This window comes from Pelecanus crispus, chromosome 4 (assembly GCF_030463565.1).
Source record: "Pelecanus crispus isolate bPelCri1 chromosome 4, bPelCri1.pri, whole genome shotgun sequence".
In the NCBI taxonomy this organism is placed as follows: domain Eukaryota; kingdom Metazoa; phylum Chordata; class Aves; order Pelecaniformes; family Pelecanidae; genus Pelecanus; species Pelecanus crispus.
This window is the reverse complement of record NC_134646.1, coordinates 25712147-25738450: the sequence shown is the minus strand read 5'-3', so window position 1 is coordinate 25738450 and position 26304 is coordinate 25712147. Positions and strand designations below refer to the sequence as shown.

The following is a 26304-nucleotide window of genomic DNA, read 5'->3' as shown; positions in this document are numbered from 1 at the left end:
TTTTTTTTTATATATGTAATGTATTCTTTATGGAAATTCTCATTAATGCAAATAAGGGAGGAAGTCACTCTCTACATTACAGCGTGTGCATATCAGTAGGTACCTCCTGACATTAGTGATGAAAATCCACTTCTCGTTATGATTACTTAGGAGTTTTGAATTCCTCATGTGTATAAAATGTTATGGGAAGCCATTATGTTCTTGGTACTGCAAGTATTCACATTTTATTGGACCCTTCAGCATTGCTATTAAATAAACAAATAATACTAATGTGCTCATAAAATATATGAAGATTCCTGAAGTGCTATAATAATATAATATCCCAGCTCTCCTTCCAGTTGAAAGTCTTTTAAGTGTAATTCTCACCATCAGAGGCTGACCCAGAAAACGTTTTTTACCTGTGGGTAATAATCTTTATGCAAGGCTTATGTTAGCTGTATGTCCTGGTTTACAAAGCAGGGGACAAATCTAGTTTCTTTTGTGGCTGACCTTGGACAAGACCCTTTGCTCTCTGCGCATCATTAGTAGGGTGGTGGACCCGTACGTGGCACGGTTCGCTTGTGCCAGGTACCGTATCGGTGTTTCTGCTGCGGTGAAGGGTTATTATTTGCCTGAATTGCTTCTTCCGTGCGTGGCATAACCTAGCAGGTAGCAACTGCCGTGGCGAGATCTTGAGCAAGGGTGCGGGAGCAGGAGTCTTACCTCTGGTTTCAGGGCTGGAACGTGGTTGGTGCATTGCTGCTCTCTGCAGGGCTCTCTGGATGCTGCCTGCATCCGAAATCCCCACCCAACTCTGCTCTGGCAGCCCTTGAAGTGTTAACAGCAGCCTGCCATTGATGGCTGCTGCTGGGAAATGTAATTTGGGTTTGGCTTCCAGGCTCTGGGCTGTCTTAAGTTAATTATGAGCTTTAAAGGAGGAGGAGGAAAACAAAACGGGAGGAGCAAAACCAAAGACTTTGAAGTAAGAGTGACTGGGGGATCCTGATAGAAGAGGAGCCTGCTTGTGGGCGAGAGGTAACAGGGATGGACACTAGTCCTCTTCTCCTCTTTCTGCTTGTAGTGAGGACCAGAAATGGCAGGAACTAACTCAAAAGTGGGTGAAGTTACAGGTGAAGCAGTATGTTTGATACATTGCCTATAAAGCCTGCTGGGAGGACTTAGGCTACAGCAATCACTGAAAAAGCAACAGAAGAAACATCTTTACCATATAAAAATGCGAGCAACTGAGTCACGTTGGGTACATCTCATTACTGATTCTGTTTGCTTCTCTGTTTTTGCTTGCCTTTAGAGTATCAAATCTGTTGGTAGAGCACAGTCCAGTCGGGAGCGGTGCCTACAGGTCGGTGGGTGAGTGGCTGGAAGCCATCAAAATGGGCCGATACACAGAGATCTTCATGGAGAACGGATACAGTTCAATGGATGCTGTGGCTCAGGTGACCCTAGAGTGAGTAGTGCCCAGATCATTTTCACCTCATTTGTTGGAATTGCAGAGGGGGGGAAGACAAACAATTCAAAAATATATAAGGATGAGGCTGCAGAAAGGGAAACCATTACCCTTTGTTTGCAGTCAGCAGTTTCTCTTTTAGCATCTGTATTGATGATAACAAGTTCAGGCAAGACTAAAGCTTATGGTCACTACATTGGCAGCTGGTACTTTGGCTCCTTTACTCACAGACATTAATGCTTGAGTTTGAATAATTGCCAGGCCGTCCTCTCGACATAATAGCAGTTGATTATTTGGGGTTACCAATAAATAAAAAACTGCACCCTACTAGTAAATGTATAGGAGCTAGAGTCCCCACTGAGGTATTTCTTCTGATTCTCTGCCCCCTCCCATTGCGGGGGAGTGAGCAAGCAGCTGTGTGGTGCTTAGCTGCTGGCTGGAGGTAAACCACAACAGGTATGCTGGCTTTACACCAGGTTAGCTGGTTTCATGGTTGATCTGGACATAACCAAGTGGACAGTCAAGCCCAGTAAGGTGAGGAAATACTATTCCACATCAACAGAAATAAGCATAGATACAGCCCATGCCAACAGAAGAGCATCAGCAAACCCACAGCTCTAGGGGACAGGCTCCCTGGCTGAGACTCTTCCTTCTGAATGTGCCCTTGGTTTTTGCATGTGGGTATGACTGCAGTTGGGGTGACAGCTCTCAAATGACTTGGTAAATGCCTCAGGGCTGCTGAAGCTGCTGATTTGTTATGCTCCACCTTTAATTGCCTGCCTTGCTTGTGTTTACATCTGTACTTTCCTCCTGCTGCTTACTCAAACTCACCCCAAAGCCTTCCTTTCTATCTGGGTTCGTTTGACCTTAGTTTACTGCAGGCGTTAAGGCAGAATGGAAGGATTATGCTCCATGCTGCTTTGGAGAAGGTCGTGGCTCTTCCAACCCACATGCAGATTGCCAGTGCACATACAGAATTGGTGCCGAGGATTAGGACTAAAACAAGAAAAATCCCCACACCCCACAGAACCACAGCATTTCTCCTGTCTGCCACAGGGCTTGCTGTGGAGCTCATCATACAGGATAGGAGGTCCTTTGCATGTGATGCAGGTTGGTAACGTCTCCATGGAGTTCACTTTTGTGTTACATGCATGGAGGGAGTGCACGAGCGTATCTGCTCTCACTCAGATTTTATTTGCTCCACTCACATCACCAGTATTTGTCTCTTACACCTGGACTCATCCTGTCTTTCAGGCATTCATGTGAAAACCCTGAGCTAGGGATTAAATCCTCTCTAGTGACTGTCTAGGGAGTCAGGGTGCATGGATTTTTACCTCGATCCTTTTTTTGGGTGCCTGAGACTCTTACATGTGGTTTCCCAGCCTAGTCCTGTAATTACGTGCCATGTTACTTTGGCTTTTGAGGACTCTATGGTTCCTTACCTACTCATCTGGCAGTGCCCAGAAGCACCAGGCTTTGGGGCTCCCTTTAGACTGGTGATCTACAAACATTGACCAAGGAAGAGGTCCATCCCCAGGGTGGTCAGAGTCCATGTGGCAAAAAGACCTAGCCAGAGGGCGAGTGGGAAGAGGAGGGATAGGATGAGGCAGTAATTTAAGAGAAAAGGAAAACATTGGAGCATTCCCCTCTACTGTGCCACCTCAGTCTTATAACCAGAGCAAGGTCTGGTAGAAATACAGATTGTCTAAAATATATCACAGACTTGTTGCTGGTTGGCTGAATTAGTCATATCAAAGAAAAAAACTAGGTTTCACAAAAGCTTCCAATTTGTTCCTCTTTAGAATTTTATGCAATTTCAAGAGCTCTAGAAGAAATGCTCAGAAGTGAAATGCTTTGGTTTGAGTCAGAGAAAATGTTGAATTCAAGCCCAAATTAATGGTTGGTTGTGACAGTAAATTAGAAGTTCACTTACTCATGTAGCTTTAAACAGTCTTAACATCACTCTGTGCTGACACAGTCTTAGCATCCCATCCCACTGACAAAACTGTTCCTAACCTCACATTTTCTCGAGTACAGCATTTCAGATTGTGAAATTATCTCCTTAATTTGACTTAAAATTTTAAATACTTCCCTATATTTACTCTTTGGTATTCCAGAAATTTCAAAAGTATCCCCCAAAATCTTTTCAGGCTACCCAAAAAGTACTTCAGAATGTTTTTTCCAATTGGCAGTGAACCAAGAAATCCATTATCTGTACCGTCTAACCACAAAGGCAAGTTGGTTTAAAAGTCTTTAAATAAGATTATAGCTGCCAGAGATGCTCTGACCCTCACCAGCTGCAAACCGCTTCTAAGGCCCCCTCCACCAGGTCCCAGTATGTTCTCTATAGCGCAGATGTCATCCTACTCTGGTCCTTTACTGGCCCCAGGGGAGGCAACATATCTGAGCTGCTCAGCTTCAGCTTTCTTCTGGGCTTTTACAGCAGCAGAGCAGTGCAGAGGAGCTGATGCCTGGGAGCCTGGGGAACTTCTGGGTTTTGGGGTTTTTTAAGCTGAAAGGAGACATTTCATGAATCCATCTTTCATTTCAGTTGAAACTGAAAAAAAGGTTGAAATTAACTCCAACTAGTTAGTTATCCATGCCAGCAAATTAATTCCTCCCCCAGCTGCATTGGACAGAGGTGCTTGCATGAGTCAGGCTTGGTTCTTGAACAGCTCAGCCCGCGCACCTTTGCATTGCAGTGGTAGGTTAGCAAGAAGGCTTGACCCAACTCAGGTCTACTTTTGGGAAAACTGTGGAAGGTTCATTAAAAAGCCAACGAGCCATCCAAATCAAGACTTTGCTCATCCCTCTCAGATATAGTAAAAAACCACAAAAAAACCCAGATTCTCAGCTGTTAAAAATGGAGAAACCACAATAGTGGCTGAAGAGGAAAGGTGTCCCATGTTGAAGACCTGAACCACGTGCTCAGGCTGATGTAAACTAGCAGATTGCCCTTAAAATCAACAAAGTAAAGGGAGAGAAATGGCTCCTGGGTGGGCTCAGCTGACACCCTCATGGGTTCTCCAGAAAATAAACACCAGAACAAGCAAAGTTCTTTAAAGGTTAATATATCAGGGGTTTTGGTTTTCTGGAGGTTTTCTTTTTTTTCTCCCCATAAAAGGGAACAGCAAAACATTTTGTACTCTGCAAAGGAGAACTCAGGTTAAATGTTCCTTGTCATTTTTAATAGAGGCAACTGTTCAGTATATTCCAGAGCTGGGACTTGGGGGGATCGGGTGAAAAGATGATCTGAACATCTGAAAGTAGCTTGCTTTCCCCAAATGACATCAGTAAAACATTCTTTACAATTTAAGAGGTTGCCTTCAAATACCATCTGAAATGATCTTCCCCAAATTCAAACTGTGTAGGAGACAGATGTGGAAATTAGATGGAGAAAGGAGAACTGGATAATCGTTGCCAGAAAAGGCAGAAAAAAAAAATATGATGAATGTAAAGAATTCCTAAAATCTACTGAAAAAAATTACTAGCACTGTAGGAGGGGTTGGCCATAACGCTGACGGGACTGGTGACTGTGGGCGCCCAGCCTGTGGCCTCTTTACAGGACCTGGTTGAGATGGTACATGTTGAGCATTTTTTTAAAATCCCCCGCCCCCCCGGCATGCAAAGCAAAATCCCAGTTACTGCCCTGCTTCTTTCAAACTGATGTCTTGATGCATTTATTCCAGAAAAGAGTAGTATTAGTGACAAATTTCTGAAAGCAAAAGATTAAAAAGCTAAAATCGGTGAATATCGCCCCAAGTCCTGAGCTCTGCCTGCTTAAGCAAAGACCTGAAAATGTATGTGTTCAAAGAGTGATTTCTACATTTAGCTCTAATTCTTGCAAAGGGATGAATCACCTTGTGAAAAGTGGAGCCTCACCCTCCACCCCCTCTTTCCAACTGGATATCAGACTTGAAGGCAACCTTTCCAGTGGACCAGACCTGCTCTTTAAACTTGTGGACCACCTAGTGACTTTGAGTGTGTCTGGAGCTCTTTCAATCCACTGCAAGAATAACTTTACCAGGACAATACTCAAGAATAGATAGATCCATGACATGAGTTTCAGTCTGACACTTGACTGGACCAATTACTAACCGTGTGGACTACATACTTCCACCTTTTGAAAGATCTGTACTCACTGAATCTCAGGACACCCTGTTGTTTGTTATTAGATGAAGAGCTCTGAATATTTGTAATAATATGTGCTGTGTTGCTTTGCATTGTATAATTCTTTTCTTCTAAAATAAAATAAATTATTTATTAAAAGTTATACTGGATGAAGAGCATTTAAGAGTTCACCTGCTCTAGATGCTTATTTTTAACCTGAAATCTCAGTCCTGAGATAGTGATACTGCGTCTGCTTCTGAACAAATCAATTCTCATCTCGTAATCAAGTAGGATGGGAATAATGAGTAAGAGCAGATGAACTCTTAAAAAAATTTTTTTTAAGTCCTTATTTCATGCAAAAGTCCCTAGCAAGTGGATTCCTCTCTCTTTAGTGTCTTCTGAAGGTCTTTGAGATTCTTCTTTCCCCTCATTCAAACTGACAACTAACTAACTCTGTGAGTAGTCCCAGTCTGCACGGGCAATTGTAGAGTTACACCACATGAAGAAGAGTGGTGAAATCTGGCCTGGAAGGGAGATGAAATACGAAATATCTGTAGTAGGTACACGGCTGCTGGCCATGGAGACCTTTCAGGAACCTGGCCCTTTTGCTTGCATTGACTAACCGGCTGGTGAGGGGAGTTGTATTTTATGTGGCAATCCAGTCCTAGTCTACACTGTGTTTGACAAACTGGTCCATGGTGTACAAGTAGTTCTGTTTGTAAATAAAATGTTTTAAATATATTTCTTACTACGTGGAGACCGTGAATTCAGCCCTGCAAATGGAGGATATTGCAGGGAAGGGGATACTGTGTTGTCCCTGGCATGTTGCAGCTGGGCTTTCGTGCAAAGGTAGTGGTAAGAAAGCAGCATGCATGCAGCTGTATACAGGCTGTTTGGGATGAGCCGACAACAATTTTCCCCTTTATTTCCTTGGCTTTTTGGTCAATTTAGGTCAGCCTCTTAGTACTGTGTTGGCAAGTGATTCGAATTCCTGCCTGTTTCCATTTTCAGCCCTATGTGAATGAAAGAGAAGTGAAAAGGGGAGACTTCTCCCTGAAACAAGAATAGAAGTTGTCTCATTGCTGGGGGGTCAAGTATTTTGAAGCAGGGAGACGCCACAGCACACGGGTACATGTATCTCCATGGCTTTGGGGAGTGCCCTGCCTGTGCCACTGCCACATCAGCGCACACAAAACCCAGCGCTGGGGATTGGGTCACTTGTGTGGCATGGTGCAGCCTGGGTCCTGATCGCAAGTGTCGTTTGCCTGCGGGTCTTAGTTGTGCCTTTTCTTGCGGGAAATTGCACATTTCTATTGCAAAGCACCAGTAGATACCCACACACATCTTCTCTGCGGAGCTGAGCCCAGTGAAATTACCAGTTGCCTGCGGTAATGTGAGCCAGGCAGCTCTGGACTGGAGCTTGAGAACAGTTGTTTTGCAGCCCTTTGGCATAGAAGCTGATTTTTTTTGTCCCAAAACCAGTTGGTTTGCACACCCGATTTTGTTTAAAATTGGCTTCTGCCTTATGCTACTAAGTCCTTCAGCGCTGGGTGCACAGGAGCGTGCAACACGCTGTAAGTCACGCTTAAAAAACGGGAATTAAAGCCCCTACGTTCTCTAGGCATTTTTTTTGAAAGTTTTGTTGCCAGCTTTGCAACATGCGAGGTGGCTTTTGAATAAAGCTGCTGATTTTATACTAGGTGAGCTTCTGGCTCAGGAGCTGTTGTCTTCTGGTCCATCTTTGCAGAGGTGAAAGACCCCATGGTAGGTCTTTTCCCCTCTCTGAGGAGTCCCCATGCTTTTGGCCGGTGGTTCCACATTCGAGAGGATTTGATATTCAAAAAAAATAGACTGGATCCTCTGGTGAGCAGCTAATGGATTGAAACCAGAAACTGCTTTTTCTTCTTTCTCTCTTGTAAATCAATGAGGCGCTCCTCAAGGATGTTGAGTTAAGGGGATACTATAAGGGGAAAAAAAAAAAGCTGTGTAGTGAGAAGGGGTTTTTTTTATTAGACTGGTGGAGCTGTGTGTGAAATGCCAAGACATACATGCCTTTCTCATAGTTTCAGGCTATTTTTTTTCTGCGTAACATGCAAGAGTATCAGAAATGATACATCTGTGAAATACATGGTGCTGGATTTTCAAAAGAGCTCAGCTTGCACTTTAGATACCTGGAAAAAAAAAAGCTGGATTTTCACAAAGTGCTAGCAGAGCAGCACTCAGCAGGGGGAAGATGGATGTTGACTATTCTAAAAATCAGGTCCTATACTGGGTTGTTTTGGGGTTTTTTTTTTGATCTTTGGTGTGAACTTCCAACTGTGCTGTGTACATAAAATAAATTGCATGTAACAATAGCATTACTACATTTTCCTTCGTTATTAAGATGGCTTGCTGAACTAGTTTCACAATTCAGTGGAGGCAGAAATGAAAGCATGTCCCCCTGAGAAGGTAGACACCTTTTGCAGATGCTGCAGCCTTTTCTCTGCCAGGTAAGGAGCGTTGCTGATGTGTCTCATTGACCTCCCTTGCTCCGTGCCCCTGATGTTGTGATTTCCCCTATGCATCGGCAAGATGCATCACTGAAAAAGGGTACGATAATGAAATGAAGTGTTTAGCCTGGAGCAGAAAATCTGGTATTTTCCAAATCAAAAGGCTGAAAACGTGACAATCCTTGGAGAACAACAGATCTAGCTTTTGGCTTTAACCAGCTTATGTGTTAACGTATCAAGCTTCACTGAGGATTGCTTTTTATTCAAACCAATGTTCATCTATGTAATTTTTGGACATGGGCGGTTGGTTGTATTCACACAGGAGTCTCTGTCCAGAACGTGAAGCTGCTGAGAGAGGTACACCTCCATGGGTAGCTCACACAACGTTACATGAAAGTGTTTTGGTGTCATTGCACGTGTTCACCTGCAGTCCAGCATGCAGCTGTGCTGTGAGCCGTAGGCCACATTTGCAATATGTTTCAGGTGATGGATGGGCTCCAGGGTGTCGCTGGTGATACCCAGCCCTTGCATGCGCCAGCCCTGCCAGTGTGGTTTCCAAAAAGCACCTACTTGTTCGAGGAGGTCACGTCCTGCTGGCTTTCGGTGGAGAGCTTTCTCCTAAACGACTTGCACACAGGGTGTCAGCAGCTCTGGGATTCACGCATCTATTGGCAAGACCATAGAGCCCTACTTTGAAAACATCCTTTATTCAGTCCAGTCTGGAGGTAGAAAGTGAGGGGCTGATATTTCTCTTGTGGAAGTCTTCAGACAAAACAGCACATCTCCTCTAAGTCGAACTGCTTATCTAACAGTCTTTGTGTCTTGTGTTGGAAACAAGGATACAGCTGTCTTGATGTTTCTTCCAAGCTTTTATTCCTGCAATTTCTTTGTTAACGCTTTCCCTCTAGAAAGAAATCCCTACACTTATACTCTGCCATAACCCATGGCCTTACCTGGCTTTAGATGTGTCATTGAATCTGACTACCCGAGGTCCTGCTGTAGTATCTACAGGGGATGGCTTGTCCCACTCCTGGTTTTGGATGGGATAAACTGTCCCCTGGAGGTGCCTTTCACGCCAGCAACATGAACCTGGGTGATTACCTTCATCTATACACCTAAATTTTAGAGGGCTGAACTTCTGAGAAAACAACACATAAACTTTCTTATTTTACAGCTTTCCTGTAATGGCAGCCCAGTAGACAGACTCAAAACAAATGCCTTTGGCTTGTAGAATGCACCCCCCAAAAAAATCAAACGTGGGTTTACGGGAAGATTTGTAAAGGCCCAGAGCGGAGCTGCATTGCCAGTTCCTGTTGACTTTAGGAGGTCATCAGGGTGGTGGCCTTGCTTGAAGCTTTTGCCGTTCAGCTCTCTGTAGGAGCTGGCTCTAGGATTGCAGTTTGTATATCTTTGGCTTTGCCTAGTCTGAAGAGGAAGGAAGCATGGATTGACTTCACTCCTCACTGCTTGTAACCGAGATCAAACACCAGCCTCTCCCAGGAGAAGAGGGAACTGCAGCGCAGGCTTTCTTACATGGCTTTTCTCTTGCAAATAGGACTTTTCACACCTAGCAGAGTACTTGGCCAAAGGAGATGCTGACACTTTGCTGTCTGGCTTTTCTCCCTGGCCAGCAAGGTGATCTCAGTCAAATCACGTCACCTCTCCAAGATGCTGTCAGCATCAATTTTAATTTTTTTATTTAAAAAAAAGAAATGGGGAAAATTAAACTTGGCTTCAGGAGCCGCCAGTGGTAAGAGGTAGGCGCTGGCAGCAGCATCGGCACTTGCGGTGCGTGGTATGCGCGGCAGCGTGTGCCTGAGCGGTCCCCGGAACCAACGTCTGCTTTCTCCCACAGGGATTTGAGGCGGCTGGGAGTGACACTTGTTGGTCACCAGAAGAAGATAATGAACAGCCTTCAAGAGATGAAGGTCCAGTTGGTGAATGGGATGGTGCCGTTGTAACTCGGTTTTAAAGTCTCTTCCTCAAGTGGGTCGGTCCTGCACTTTGTACACTAGCCCTGAGATTTATTTTGACTAAAAAAAAAAAAGAAACGATAAAAAGGGAAATTCAGTGGTTTCTATAACTGAAGGACGTTGGCCTCTGCTGCAGCGTTTCTAAAGCAGTGTTTGACTAAAGTTTTCCTTTTCTTCCTATTTGTGTCCTCATTTTCATGAAGTAAATGTAAGATGCATGGAACATGGAAACGAATCTGCTGTACATGAGGTTAACCCGTCTCTTAAGCTTCAGCGACGATGACAACAAGCCTTCCCACCACACGTTGTCTGTACATGGGATATATATATATATAGCACCTTTATATACTGAATTACAGCAGCACATGGTAATACTTCCAAGGACTGACTTGAGCGGAGGAGTTTTGTAGCCATTCATGGGCTCCCAAAAGCTGCGGTTTACTGAAGTTTAACTTCAAGTCTTACTTGTCTACAGAAGTGTATTGAAGAGCAATATGATTAGATTATTTCTCGATAGATATTTTGTTTTGTAAATTTAAAGAAAAGAAAAAGTGCTGTTACACAGCATTAAGTTATAGAGACTAGTGTATAAACATGTTGCTTGCTCCATGGCAAATACAATACAGGGTGTATATTTTTTTTTTCCTCCCTCTGTGTTACCAAGTTATTTTGTTTGCTCTTCTGGGAGGATAATACATGACGAAGATGTATATACTGTACAGTTTGCTACACATCAGGTACAAGATTGGGGCTCTTTCCTTGATTTGTTCTTTTTTTCCCCCTCTTTCACTTCGTTTTGTCTCCCTTTTGTGTTACTGCTATGCTTTGTATTTTTGCTGCTGTTTGGTTTGAGCAACATATAAAAGTCTTCAGGAGTTTTGATTACGTACATGAGGCAGGAGTCATCTGCTTAAATAGAAGACTTCTCCCCCTCTTCCTTTCCACCACGGGCTGGGGACATCCAGAAGAAGAAAAGTAAAACATCTGGTTCTCGGTGGCCTCCAGTGACAGCATGGCATCGGTTTTTGTGTGTGTGAGTCCAGCCCAAAGATAGCATGGGATTACCCCCTCACTGGCATTTCAGTCTGGTAGCCATCACCCAGTTCAGCCCTCGCCCGTGTCCCTGGAGCACAGGAGAGAAACCACGAGCTGGTTTTAGCTGGAAGGAAGGGATTTTGCTATTCCTCTTCTCATTATGGGAGTTAAGTCCGGGGGTTTGGTGTGGAGGTGAGCCCATGATCATCCAGCATGGAGATTTTGCAGTATTTCCCCCAAATTGGTAGTGGTGGTGGGATTATTTGGGGAATTGTACTGTCCCACATTGTCTCTCTGGGCATTTTTGGTTTGGGTATGGACCTGGCCACTTTGGGGCAGAGCACAGAGAGGAGGGAAGAGCAGAGCAACCCAACATGGTCACAGCGGTGGCATCCTGTGGGCGAGAAGGTTCCATCCATCTGGGACTGGCACAGCTCGGGTCAGCACTTGGTTGTAGCTGGGGTTCAATGTGTCCATTAAAGCTCATGGCTGCTGTTTTCAGAGGGACCTGAGGGCAACCCAATCCCCTAGGAATCCCACCAAGAAAGAGTTTGGGGCTGACCTCCTCCTTTTGTTGTAGATAGAATTAATCAGTGCAGTTCATTTGGTATTCATAGCTTGGGCTTTTTTTTTTGTGAAGGCTTTGGTAAAGATAAGGATTTAAAAATGGCTCAGCAGATGGCAGGTGTTTGCTGTTTCTGTAGATATATTGCTTCTTTAGAGGTTGAGTAGCATCTTGTAGCATCCTTCCTCAGCAATAACATCCACATATTGACTTGCCGCAGCTCCCTTCATCCCCGGTGCTGCAGAGCCAAGCCCAAGAGGCTCATCCAGTGACGAAAGGTGGCCCGTGTCCTTCACATCTTGCAGAAGCAGGTGTCAAATGCCACCTTCAGCTGTTTCAAAGGTCGGTCTTCCATTTCCCACAAGCTTTTGGATGAGATTTGATACAAAGAACGGTTTCTAAAGAAAAGGGAAAGGGTCTAGGAGAAGAGGGTCAGGTGTGGGTTTTTTTCTTAGCAGCAGGGCTTTGCTTGCTTTCAGCAGGGCTTCTTCAGGCAATATTTTCTTGTTCTGAAATGGCCTCCTCCTCCTCCTCCTCCTCTGCGAGCTGCTGCTGAGCTCCTTGGAAATTGGGAGAAATAGGAGGGAGTGGAGCTGCGGTGAGGTCTGACAAATCTTGATGGTGTGGTTTCTCATCCTGTTGTTTCATTTTGGCAGCCACCAGACCACAAAAGAGGAGGGGGGAATCAAGACATAACAATTTCAGTGAGGAAAAGAGATTTGTCATATAATAAATAAGATTATTAGAGCTGTCAGCAGAACAGTCTTGGGATTATTTGTGCCTCCCTGCCTGCAGCGCTTGGGAAAATAACCTGTAGGAAGACAGAAACAACTTGTTTCATCAGGAGGAATCGTTCGGTTGCCACCCGCATCCATCGGCCGCACTGAGAGAGATGCTATTAGCAAATATGCAGCACTTTCTGTCTGTCATCTCCACTTGCTCCTTACCTGTTGGCTCTGTGGGAGGAGTTGGGTTTAGTCTTTTTTCATGGACTTTTAACAGCAAAATCCCCTTTTCACCATCTGTGGGGTTTTAAAGGTGTATGTGGTATGGCTGGGATACGTACCAGATGCTGGAGTAACCTTCAAAATTATGAACTAGTGGAAAACAAACTGTTCTTAAGCCAGACTGCGTCTGTAAATAGGGCGCCTCTGCTCAGTTCCTCCAATAAATAAATAAATAACCTTTTCTATTTATTTCAAGAGCTGTCCTTGCTACAGATCTCTGTATAATAGGCTTTGTCTTGGAGCTAAATATAAAATAAAATGGTGTTTTAATGAGTAGGGTCCAAAAGTTACAGCTTCTATGTCCACAAGCAAATTCCAGAGACAATGGAGGTTTTCGGTTCCCATCCAAGAACTGCAAGTATTCTGTATTTTGGGCATGATCGTATATACTGGGGTGCAGCAGAACAAGATGACAGTAGCATTTTACTGGTTATGCTCTTTGTAAGGGCTGTAGGTGAATTTCCTGCCTACGATTAAGGCCGAGCACTTTTGCTTTTCCAGCTTGCTACTGCTGCGGCTGGTCCAGTGAATACTTTTTTCCAGTATGTTTTGCTGCTAATTGTGAGGGAGGTATTTCAAAGGATCTTGGAGGTAAAAAGGCTCTTTTCAATATAGTTTTTCATTTGGGGAGAAGGAAGCGTCCCCAAGCATGGCTTGTGTAGACTGACCCCCTTTCATTGTGTAGCTACCATTTGGAAAAATTACCTGAGCATAAAAAAGGAAGACTGATTTAAAACAAAGCAAAAAAAAACCAAACCAGTTTAAAATTGTATTTATTCCTTCTATATGTTAATGGCAAGAAGAACAAAAAATGAAGGTAAAAATTTTTTTTGTCTATTCAATGTTGAATATAATGTAGAAAGTCCCAGTGGTCAAGAAATTGTGACTCCTTGGACTGCTGTGGTCTTGAAATTAGTTGTTAAGGCATATGTAAGATACATCTGTAGCAGTCTTAAGAGTAACGCTTAGTTTCCAATCCTTTATTGTAATTCCTTACGGCAGGTAGGGCAGGAGCTGGTGCATCCTGTGCTGCCAGAGCCGCAGGATCCGTCTCGGCTCCTCGCATAGGCGTTTTAACTCATAGGAGACTGTAGTATTGCTGTATTTATTCCTCCCCTTCCCTGCCACCTCCTTGGATGCTCTCTGTGCATTTGTTTGTGTACATGGTTTTTTTTGTAGTGTAAGATATGAAATTTTCTATTTTTTCATAAAAATAAAAACCTTTGACTAACAGCGACATCCAGTTGTGGATCACACGCACGCGTGCCCCCTCAGCTTTCCATGAAGCGTCAGAATTTTCCCCCTTGGAAAGGAAATAAATTCTCTTTATTTTTTCTCTCCTAAACACAGACTTGGTGCTAATCTTTTGGTCCCTCGGGAAGAGAGTGGCCTCTAGCATGAGGGGGACCTGTAGACCCCATGTGAAGGCATCCTACCTTGTTCCAGGCTGTTCCCTCTTTCCTCTGTTTTTATTTTGGGGGGAAAATCTGCTTTTTAGTCTGGTTTGTGGGGCAAAGCACCTGCTGAACCAACCGAGCCCCAGAGCAGCCCCTGGCCCCACCATTCCCCCATCCCTCATATATAAATATGAGGGGATATATATAAAAAATATTTTTTTTTTACCCAAGAACTGATTTTCTTTTTCTCTGATTTTTTTTTGGGGGGGGGGACCCCAGCAGACCCATGGCTGGCCAGAGTGCCTGCCACCACATGCCCAACCCCATTCCTCCTCTGCCCCATGGATTTAGGGGCAACCTCATGCTGCAATGGGGCATGGGCCAGCCTTAAAGAGAGATGAGAAAAGCCATGGGTGGGAAAGGCTGAGGGGTGAGGGGAGAAGATCGGCCTGGGAAAGATCTAGCAGAGGCAGTGTGGGCAGCCAGCATCTTCTGGCTCCTGCAAGATGACCACTGCTGGAGGACGAAGGGGAGAGCAGCGGATGAGGATGCTGATTATCCCGACGTCGCAGGAAGCCACGGCAGACGGTGGGTGGTACGCTCGTACCCTGGTCAGGGAAGGCATGGTAGGCTGGGATGGTGGAGGAGCACGGCTTTATATATTAAAGGAAGCACAAGGTCAATTGGATTAGCAAACTGAGGTTGTCAGCAACTCGGATAAAATCTCTCTGGATTGACCTGCCAGTCCCCATGCAGTGTTCTCTTACTCAGCCCAGGGTTGTCTGCTGCTGGACCGTGATGGTGACAGACGCTGGGAGGGATCAGAGGGGCTCTGAGGACAGGGGAAAAAACAATATTCATAGAATCACAGAATCATAGAATCGTTTAGGTTGGAAAAGACCTTTAAGATCATCGAGTCCAACCATTAATCTACACTACCAAGTCTACTCTAAACCAATCAAGGGTAGACTAGACTAAACCATGTCCCAAATAGCCACGTCTACCCGTTTCTTGAACACTTATTAACACTATTAACTCGCACCATGTAGGCAAGCATCCTTGATAGCTTCATGGAGGCAGAGAGCCTGCTAAGGGGAAAACACAAACATGGGGAAAATTCTTTAAAGAAGCTGAAAGCGAAATAGCTTTGCAGGTAATGGGGAGGCGTCGGACAGCTGAGGCTGGGCTCATGGGGAAGATGGGATGGTTCGCCACCTCTAGCAGCTTCAACGCAAAAAAAATGAAAGACAGCAAGCAAAAATCTTGAGGAACAAGGGTGTTTAACAAGGTGTCCCCAATTTCAGCTGCCGCAGAAATGGGGATAGTGCCCTCATGAAGATACATTCATGAGAGCAGCTGCCTCCTGTCCCTGTTCCTAAGCCAATATGTGTGGGAGGGAGAAGGGGATTAGGATGCAAATGGACAAAACTTGCTACTGCTACCAGTAAAGATGAGAGCTGGCTGCAAACTGCTTCTGTAACGCTCCATTTTAAGTGAGAACTAAGGAGTTAGGCAATTTGCTTGAGCCACTGTGCCTGCCTTGGTTTGGGACCAGCCCTTACACAAATCTTGAATCAGGGGTTGCTTATTATTTTCCACTGCTGGGCTCGGTGTGAGAAGAGGCACTTGCACGCTGTGGCCTTCTACTAATAAATTTACCTGCTTAGAAAGGTAAGGTGCTTTACCCACAAAGCTAGTCCTTAAGCATGTGCCTGACATTTTTCAGGTGGTTCTTCTGCACAGCCTCCAGCCGGTCCTTGCAGTAAATGCGCAGCTGCATCTCCGGTCGCGAACACCAGCTCTTGAGGATGCTTAACAAGCCATGAACAGGGTAATATTATTCTCTGCATAACTCTTGTTTTCAGTAAACCCAAAACAAACTGCAAAGCAAGATAACCCCAGTGCTGGCGACATTGCAGGGTGGCGAAACAGTACCTCTGCCTTATTTTTCCTATCCAATAACCTAAAAATGGGGCTGGGGGCACTCTGAACCCCCATCTTGTCTGCCAGCCCGGCAGGGTTTGAGCCTGTAGTGCTGGCATCCCTGGAGGACGCTGTGGCTGCAGGGCAGGAGCAGCGGGGAGCTGCTCCCCATCACCCCATGAAGCTGAGCTGCCGTGCAGAAAGCGATGCAAGATTTATGAAGCTGTGGGGAGAAAGAGCGAGGGACTCTTCATGTATTTTTCATGGGCTGAACTGCATAAATAGCATGCAATGCATAAACTGTGACCGGATACTTCCACAAAAAAAGGGACCGGCGAGCAGAAGGAGATGAAAGAATGAGATAGATTTATTCAAGTCAACAGGGCCTGATGAAAGTCACCCTCGAGTGCATTAAGAAGCAGCCAAAACAGCATGATCCCGGGGCAATTCATCTTTGCCGACACGAGGAGGGAGCTGGACCCTGAGGACTGGAGAAGGGCACATGTCATAGCTGCTTGGTAAAATGGATGTGTGGGAGGGGGGAGACCACCTCATCCGCAATGCCTCGGGAGCAGAGTGGGACTTGGGGAGATGCTAGGACAAACTACTGCACCAGTGGCCAGCTCGATGCAGAAAGTGAACTGGCATCGAGGCATCGCAGAAACACCTTAAAATGGGGTAAGACAGGAAAAAAAGGGGTATGCTGGAAAACTCAATGCAGGGATGCAGGGGCGAGTGCTGCAAAGGTGGCCCTCCCTGTGGCAGTCTCTTCAGCAGGTGCACGTGTGCTTCCAAGTGTGCATTTTTAATAACGCAGCCGCTGCTAGAGCTCAAACCTCATGTACATGAAGATGGGTATCAAGGAAGCAATCCCAGACTGAGATCGAGTAGGAAACAGGAGCTGGAGCAGCATGGCCAGCCAAAGGCTTTGCTCATTTTGCACCCCTGAGAACAAACTAGGGTGTGCTTGCTGGTATTGCACGCCATAGGGTCTCCGGGGAAAAAGCCTTGGAGAAACTGGCGGGGCAGGGTGTGATGCTCACTGACAAAATCCATTGCCCCTATAACAGGACTTCTGTTTGGACCATTTGGGGCAAGTCCTTTGGGACTCACTGGATTTTGGTGGCTGCAGATCCCTGCATGACAGTGACCTTTGATAACCCATTAATGCATGGCTCATTATTTTCCTCCTGAAAAGGCCTGTGAGCCAGCTGTGGAGGAGAACAAGGCACCCATGTAGGTGTTTTTCTTACCCCATCATTTCCTTGCCTCCACCTGGGGTCAGCTCAGCTATTCATAGCATCAGCTATTAGTAATATTCAGCAAATAAAGTAAAATAAAAGAAAGAAGATGCTTTCTTAGACTGATGTGCTGCTTTGATAACCTATTAGCAGCTCTAACTGTGATTTTTTTTGACTGCAAAACTCTTCGAGCTCCCCCCATAAGCGGCCGAAGGATGCGTTTGTGCTCATGAAGATGACTTATTTCTCTCCAAGCTTTTTTTTTTAAACTATGAAACCAAAAGATAAAGTCTGCCGAGCTGAAAAAAAAGCAACAAAACTGTGAGACAGGCTGCCAGCCGTTTTCTTGGTTTGCTCCCAACAAAGGCCATATTTATTACAAGAAAATTGAAATCCTATCGATTTCTCTTCTGAGGCGCTGTGTTTCAAGCTTGACATTTAAACATGAAACTCCAGGCTCCAAAGTTTAATCATTTACTCCTCAAGAAATACAGTGTGTGGAGCTGCTGAGTGAAAGGGCATGTGAGGTAAAAATGATATTTCATTGAAAAAAAAAGAAGAAGATAGGGAAATGATATGTTCATTTAAAAAAGAAGATAGGGAACAACCTCTCCCATCTGGTGGGAAAAATGCTGGTGAAACGGCGGCCTGCAGTCCCTTTGCATGAGACATGTAGGAGCTCAGGACCTCTGGGCTTGCTAATATCTTTCAAATGGGATAAAATCAATGGTTGGACCCAGATATTATAGGAGGACGGGAAAGGAGATGTGTGTGTATGGACAGATGTGGATGGATGGATATGAATGAATGGATATGGATGCGTGCACATGCAGAAGCACCAGGGGATAAACTCTTAATTAAGACAAGGATTAGGGCACAACTGATAAATGATGAATGGCAGCAAATAGCCTGGCAGTGAGACTGGATCAGGCTGAAAAGGGGCAGGTATGGGCCAGGAGGCGAGGATAAATGGGGGGCATCAAGGTTTGGCACTGGGAAGGATTTGGCCTCAATTCATGATCCTGGGGAGGTGGCCGGGAGGGAGGTGATGCTGGGGCGGCCACAGAAGGGTCCAGGATCCATCCCACCGGGCAGCTGCCAGCCACCGAAGCGGCGAAGAGGGGTTTGAAAGGGCATAAAGTGGCCAGGAACATGTGTTTGGCAAGAAATTAGGAGAAATTAGGCAGAGGGGAGCCACAGGCACAGGTTTCATCCTAGGTTGGACGCAGCTTTTGGGCTTGGAAGTCACTTGCAGAGCTAAAGGTCAATCCCTGGTGCCCAAGTGGGGAAGGAAGAAGTTTCTTTGGCTTGGAAGCAATGGCCCTTTTGGGGGTTTTCAGTGTTTCATGGTGGAAAAGCAGGGTTTCACAGCCAGGGTTTTTGAGCAGCTGGGTGCGCACGGAGCCCTGCATAGGGGCTGGCTTGCTTGACACCTGCTAAAACCTGATTTGGGGTGATTTTAGGCCCTGAACATGCCCACATGGGTCCTTCCCTTGGCCCTGCAAGGGGAGAGGGAAGCATGACAGGTGCCTTCACTCCTTTGAAACCCAGAGTTTGGACAACAGGGCTGAACAGCCAAAATCACAGCTCTTTTTGTAGCAGCAACTTCTCCTATTCCAGCAGAAAGCAATAAAATAAAATGAAATAAAATTTAAAAATAAAATAAAATAATTGTAAATCTTCTGTGTAGGGAAAGGCTGGTGGCTCTGGCAGAGGCAAGGTTGGGATGCCCCTCAGGAGGGCAGTGCCAGAGGTGCAGCATCCCAAATCAACGTGAATAGTTGCTTCAGGGCACAGAAATCAGCCCCGCAATAACTTCATTCCTCTCCCAGCCCTAACTAAGAGCTGTGGGTCATTGTGCTGCCCTCCCATTTTATGCAGCAGCTGGAGAGACACTGAACCCTTGGCCCCCATGCTTTGTGTCCCAGGAGGAGCTCCAGCCAGGGGCAAAGCCCTCACACACTATCCATCCCACCCTAACGCCCCGAAATCGGGCGATTTCTTCATCAGGGAAAGCAATTAGCATTCAGGTGCTGCGTTTAGCATAATCAGAGGGGCAAAAGGCTGACAGCAATAGCTGCAAAGCCAGGGCCCGGATCAGAAATGTAATGGAGAAATAAATTACGGCAAGAGAACACGTTCAGATCCAGTCTTTAGCCGCAGTGGGTACGGGGGGAGAAAAGAGCCCTGCCTCCTGCTAGTTTATCATCCATGCTCCAGTGATCCTCATGGCCGTAGCCAATAAGCAGCGAATAAGCAGCCCGGCTTCTCCAGCAATGGTAGCATCCCTGTAATGAGTAGCTGAGACCCCCGGGTACACCCAAGGATGCTGCGAGTCCTCTCAGCACCGCATCTTAGTTGTTTAAAGCCAGACCTTTCCCTTCAAAAAAAAAGCAGCTTAAATCAGCTTATTGCGGGTGCCTTTGTGGGTGTTGCCTCTGGGGTTTGCAATGGGGGCGGATTTAAGGGCCCCAGGGTTTTGCAAGCTGCTGGCTGGGGATGTGCACACCCCAAAACTGCTGAAAAGGAGAAAAAAAAGAGCTAGAGCCTGATGGCTTAAGTGGATTTTGTTGTAAAAATAAGACTAAAAAAACCAGCTAATCATCCTTGTGACCTTTCCATCCCTGTAAATTTGGAAAGCCTGAATATGCTGAGTTTTGGGAAGTGAAGGACCAGGCTATGGACCTTTCCTTGCAGCCGTGGTGCTGCAGCAGAAGGCTGTGCAACGTGGCACGGCGCCCTTTGAAACTGGGCTCCCCTTGAGCCAAAAAAAAAGAAAACAAACCCCAAAACACCTCCCCCAAAAAGCCCACCAGGCAAGAAAGGCAAAAGGCCCATTTGCTTGGAGAAAAGAATGCCAGGAAGCTAAGTGACAAGCTGAAATGCCTCCATCAGCGACAGTGTTGTACAGGCATCTGGTCCCTGGAGATGGCAGGGTATGGTTATCCTGGTGTAATCTCTTTTTTCACCAATATTATACACCTGTTCAAGGGGAGGAGGTGTCTTGTTTTCTAAAAGAAAAATGAAGAGGACAGTAGCTATGCTCCAGGTTATTTTTTATGCTGTGGAAACATCCCACTGATGAAGTGGTGGGTTCGTAGGAGCTGATAAATCAGGAGTTGAATGGGGATTTTTTTTTTTTTTTTTGTTCCCCTAGCCTCATGATTTGATTTGATTTTAGCCACATTTGAAGCTCACCCTTGGCAAAGCCCTTTTATATTCCGGAAGGTTTACCATAGGGCACTGCAACCTCCTCAGCCTTGACAAATGATAGCATGGAGGAAGGTTGTAAAAATATGTAAGAGACTATATATATATAAAAAAGAAAGAAATATATAAAAAAAATATAAAATACATTATATCTATAAGAGACTTTATCAAAGTTAGAGCTCTAGAAACATAGAATCATAGAATGCTTTGGGTTGGTAGGGACCTTTAGAGATCATCCAGCCCACCCCCCCTGCAGTGAGCAGGGACAGCTTTAACTAGATCAGGTTGCTCAGAGCCCCATCCAGCCTGACCTTCAATGTTTCCAGGGATGGGGCCTCCGCCACCTCTCTGGGCAACCTGTTCCAGTGCTTCACCACCCTCATTGTAAAAAATTTCTTCCTTATATCCACTCTAAATCTATCCTCCTTTAATTTAAAGCCATTACTCCTCATCCTGTCACAACAGGCCTTGCTAAAAAGATTGTCCCCATCCTTCCTATAGGCCCCCTTTAAGTACTGGAAGGCTGCAATAAGGTCTCCTCGCAGCCTTCTCTTCTCCAGGCTGAACAACCCCAACTCTCTCAGCCTGGCCTCATAGGAGAGGTGCTCCAGCCCTCGGATGATTTTTGTGGCCCTCGTCTGGACCTGCTCCAACAGGTCCATGATGTCCTTCTTGTGCTGAGGGCTCCAGAGCTGGACAATCTTGTGCTTCCCCAAAACAAGGGAAAGCAAAATAATCTCTCCAGGCCCACCATGCTGAGGACTTACATTAGTGTGTGTGTCTGAGCGATGCAGAAAGGGAGCTGAACTTGTGCTAATAAGCAGCTACTCAATATGCCTTGATGAGTGAATGCATTCAGAGCCTATAGAAAGCAAAGTGTTTGCTGCAGTGAGAATGGGAGATGATTCCCCTCCTGTGAATTTGCCTAAGTACAGAATAAACATCTATTTTCTTTCTGCTTTCCCCCTTTTTCTAAAGCCCAGCTGTCTGTTAATGCATATAATGACAGTCCCGCCAGGGACCAAAGCCTGAATTCCCATTCATATGCAAAAATCATAAGTGACAAACTTTAGATTTGGCCCAAATAACGTCGTGCACTTCTCCCAGTGAAGGAAGTTCCAGCTTGCCGTATTTTTCCTGGCCAGTGCGTGCCAGATGTCTTAAAATAAAGGGGGATGTTTGTTGCTGGTGATTATTCCTCTGTGCAGAGCCAGAGCTGGCAACAAGAGAAGGATGCTCCTGGCATCTCCATAATGCACCGGCGGGAGCTTGGGGTGAGGGAAAGTGTGTGTGTGTGGGAGAATCGCCTTGCTCACACAGCCATATTCGTGTTGAACACCAAACCTCATAAATGTGTTGTGTTGACCCTGTGAAAGGCAACGGCTGCATCACGATGGGATGCATTTACGGAGCCCTTCAGATGCTGTTAAAAATATTTGCCTTTTCCTTGCATCCATGGCCTGAGCGGTGTGTGTGAAGGAAGTCAGTTGATGCCGTGTGGTCCAGACTTGGAGGATATAATCTGGCCATCAGGGAATATTAAAGTATCTTTGGAAAGTGGAGCAGCAGCTCCCTGGCACGGCAGGGCAAGCAGTGCCCTGTGCATGCTGGCGGGGCGATAGCTGTTCTTCCTCCAGCACCTTACAGACAGTGGGAGAGAGGGGAAGAAAAGGGCTGAATATGACAGCAAAGGAAGGGCTGAAGCAGCTGGGAAAATCAGGTATTTGTGCAAAAACCGTTCCTGGGTACTCTTTTTCAGGTGGACCACTCAGTGCTTGCATGGCTGTCAGTGCCAGCTCTCTGAAGCCCTGCCTCGAGCCACTCTCCAAGAGCCTGCAAAATGTTCATCCTAAGGAAAGCAGAGGCTTAGGAAGCTCCTTTTAGGCTTCACCAAACCATTTTGCTTTTAAAGGAGGCTTTCTGGCATGGTAAGAGAGATTGCGCTGAGCAGAAAGAGGAGGGCAATACTTTGCAGTGAAGTTTGCTGGAGGCAAAGCACTAGACCAAGGGCTAGGGCTCATTCCTGGGTGATGGAGATGATCTCATTTTGGGGACAAATAGCTCTAAACAGGCAGACTGTTACTGGAAAACCAAAGCCCCAGGTTATTGCTCCTTTGGGAGGCTCAGGCATCACCGTGGGGTTATTTCGTGGGGCTGTGTGGGTTGTGTGGGACAGGCAAGTAGTTTTTCAGGCTGGATGCTTGTCTTGGGCCTGTGTGCTTCAGAAAGAGGAAGTGATTTAAGAGGAAGGCAGGCAAAGTCAGGGCTTTTTCTTTTTTCCCATGGAAGGGGAAGGGTCAGGAGAATATTTCTTCCCCACTGTCTGAAGATGAATGGGGGCTTCGCGGCGATGAGGCAGCGGCAGTCTGTTAAGAGACAGGGGGATTTGGGCTGGCAGGGGTTTTACGCGGAGCCTCACAGCTGGTGCAGGTGCATTTCCAGCCATAAGAAGTAATAACAGTCCCGGTGGAAACATTCGGCTGCGGTAAAAGCAGACAGAAATCTATTACCCATGTGAATGCAATGTCAATGTTTACAGAGGGAGGTCAAAGAAGAGAGCTCTGCTCGGGAAATGTCAGCTCTGGAGGAGGAGGAGGAGGCATTAGCAGCATTTGCATTTGTGCTGGAGCAATCCCTGCAAGGCTGGGGAATGTTGAGGAGGTTTTGTGACTTCCAGCCCTCTTCACCCCAACTTCTTGAACTGTCGCAGTGTTGACCGCAGCAGTTTTGGGCACCTCTGCATTGTCTGGAAGCATTGCTGGATTCTTCCTCCTCACTTGGGATGCAAGCATGGATGTAGCTGGCTTTCCCTATCTGCCATTAACAGGGGCTTTTACAGAGAGTGAAAGAGAAGGGGGTGCAAAAGGAACAGAAAAATAGCACAAAGCAAAGCACACAGTGTCCAAAAAATTCCCCTGGTAAAGCCAGGCCAGTACCCACTGCTGAAAGCCTGCCGGCAGGTAGGCAATGCTAGAGCATCCCTCATGCAGAGGCTTCCTGGCAGTGGAGGGGACAGGAGATGGAAAACCCTGAGTTTTTTGTAAGACTGCCTTTTTGTAAAACTTTGCAAAGTTCCACGAAACACCAGCCCTATGTAGCCAGGCAGGAGACAGGTTTTACCCTGACCAGCTGAGGAGGTCTATGCTATAAATTGCATTGTTTAATTTACCTGCCAGATATCAAGGCAAGAAATTACCAAATTCTCATTACTTTTCCTCTGGGGTGGAGGTAGGATTATGGGTTTAGCTAAAGGATGCCAGATTATTTTTCTGCAAGTTTATCGCTTAGGGTGAAAGTGCTCAAGATGGGTTTAATCCCCACTGCTCAGTGTTATTAGTAATTATTATTGGTAGCACAGGAGTTGCCAGGCCCTTTTAAATTAAGACCAAGGCTGCTTTGTGTGAACGTGGATGGTTCCTGCTTGGGAGAGCTTATAGCCATGGCAGGGACAGGCAGAAGCATGGGCAAGGGCACGGCCTCAGAAACAGCTTTTTGCCACCGTATGCAGCTGCCGCCCATGGATATTGCCCATGGGAATGGCAGGATCCCCAGGTGATGCTCCCAGGTGTCAGAGGGCAGAGGAACATCACTGCCCTGGAGAGCAGGTATCCAACCCTGTGGCTGCTGGGGGGAGTGGGTGTTTCCCCCCAGGAGCATTTTTCCCCTTGGGAAGGAGGTTCATGTAATCCCAGAAAAGCCAGAAAACTCCCATGCATTTGCTAAGTGGAAGAAAAGCCTCTTGCCAAAGAGCGAGTTCCTTCCTCTGTCCTCAGGCTGACTTTTTGCCTGTAACTCTGTTTACGCTTGATGAAAGCTTCAGGCACCAGTGGCCTGTGAGGATGTGGGATGTGCTAACCTGTGATTTTCATTGGCACCCAGTGTTTGGTGGTGTATACATGTGCACGGCCAAACGGCTGGGAAACCACCCAGTGAGGCAGAGCCAGCGATGTGAACAGGCAGCAGAAACCCCTGTCCGCCTGCTTGCACCCCAGGTGCTGTGCCCACCTTGGACTGCACCCAAAGGCAGGAGATTTGAGGAGCTGAGGGTGCTGAAAGTGGGAAAACCTCTGCTGTAGCACTGAGTTCAGGGGACGGAGCAGCCCTGCGGGGTGCAGAGCATCTCCTGGCTCTGTCCCATGTCCCTGGGGTGGCAAAGGACACCTATGTGGCATGGAGAAAGTAATTCCAGGTTTTCCAGCTCCCTCCAGATGGAAGATTATTGTATTTGGGGGGATATTTTGGAGATGTTGCTTTGCTGGCCATTTTGCTCGTAACTGTTTTATTAATAAAATAAAATTGGCAACAATCTTTGGCAGGTTTATGCCACTTGGTATTTCAAGCCAGGCGATATGGATTTATTCTGCGTGGGAGCTCATGATTTGCTCTGTCTGCGGTGTCAGTCAGCTGTAATTGAGTTGATATTAATACTGATTAAGAAAAATAATGCTATGTTCCTAACACCTGAGCACAGAGAAGGGTATCACCCTGGGGTCGGGGGGGATTTTCTGCAGCCAACAGAATACCCAGCATCACCTCTCTGAAAATTAAGCCCCACGAGTGCTGCCCCTCGTTTCTAGAGAGACTGGCCCATCTCCCAGCTTGCCCCGGCCCCCCGGCACGAGCAAAGTGTCTTCAGGTCTCGTCATTCCCATTCCCACCTCGAAATTCCTCGCCTGTCCCACTCCCACGGGTGTGCTCCTGCTGCCGGCCGCGCTGCCGTGCCCCGCCGCAGCCGCCAGGGGGCGCTGCGCCCCGCGGGGCCGCTCCCCGTCCGCCAGGGGGCGCCGCCGCCCGCGCCTGTGGCCGGTGGGGCCCGGCGGGGCCCGGCTCCCGTCTGCGGCGGCCCGGGGCTGCGCTGGGGCCGCTTCCCCGCCGCGGCTGCCCCCGCCGCCTCTCTCCTGCCCGGGGCCGAGCGGACACCGGCGCCCCGGGCCCTGCTGCGGGCCAGGGCCAGGGCTAGAGCGAGGGTGCCGCTGCGCCGGGCCCCGGGGCTCCTCCGGGGCGGCTCTCACGGTCGCGGCGCGGCGCGGCCGTAGCCGGCGGGCGGCAACCGGGGGCGACGCCGTCTCCAGGCCGCCCCGGCCGGCCTCGGGGTCCCGGGACGGGGCCGGGCGAGGGAAACGGGGGAAGCCGGGGCAAAATGGGGCAAACCGGGGCCGTTTCCTCCGGTCTCCCCCCGCCCGCTGGCTCCCGTGCGGCAGCGGGGGCGCCGGCCGCTGCCCGTTAGCTGCTGCCTGGAGCCCGGGCCCTGCGCTGCCTGCGGGCAGCGGCCGGGGGTCGGTGCGGGCCCGGCCTCTCCCCGCAGGCAGCGCGGTGCTGCCCCCGCCCCGGCTCTCGGCTGGGGGCTCTCGCCAGCACCCACGGGTGACCGCGGGCAGGCGCCGCGCTCGCTGCTGCCCGCCGGGTTTCCCGGCCGCAGGGCTACGGGAGCTGCGCTGCCTGCGCTGCCTGCGCTGCCTGCCATCCGTGCCTGCTCCACTCCCGCACTGGGGCAGCCTCGCCGGGGCAGCCGCGGGCGAGTGGTTTGTTTTCCTCTCCCCCGGAGCAGGATCCCCCATGGGTGCCCAGCTGGGGCCCAGTGCCTTTCCCGGCGGTTTCGGCACTGACCCTCTGGGGTCCCCTCTCGGGGGGCAGCAGCTGCAGCTTGGCCTTTGGGACCCCGCTGGCTGGCCCCAGCCCCAGCCCAGGGCTGCTCCTCATCAATCTGTGCCACTGCTGCACAGGGTGGGTGGCTTTTCAGCCAGGTCCTGGCTCAGTCCTGGGGAGAAATGGGACATTTCTGGTGTCTCATACCTGTTTCCCCCTTCCCTCCTGCTGCAGGTGTGCGGCACTGGGTAGCCACTGCCGAAAACGCCAGCGAGGGGCCAGGAAGAGCTGCTTGTGCCCGGGAGGCAGCAGGGCTTGCAGGGG

The 26304-nt window shown here is 47.6% G+C and overlaps 1 protein-coding gene across 5 annotated transcripts in view; it reads left to right on the top strand.

Moving 5' to 3' along the window:
- Window positions 1–10004, top strand: part of EPHA5 (EPH receptor A5) — a 186592-nt gene extending 176588 nt beyond the window's left edge. For 4 of the 5 annotated variants that reach the window (XM_075709041.1, XM_075709039.1, XM_075709040.1 and 1 more), the window contains 2 exons: window positions 1289–1444; window positions 9899–10004. In XM_075709041.1, coding sequence (XP_075565156.1) covers window positions 1289–1444; window positions 9899–10004 — 262 coding nt within the window. Of the gene's footprint in view, window positions 1–1288; window positions 1445–5276; window positions 5494–9898 lie in introns of those variants that run through there. The other variant, XM_075709037.1, reaches the window with a different exon arrangement.
- The last annotated feature ends 16300 nt before the right edge of the window (window positions 10005–26304 follow it).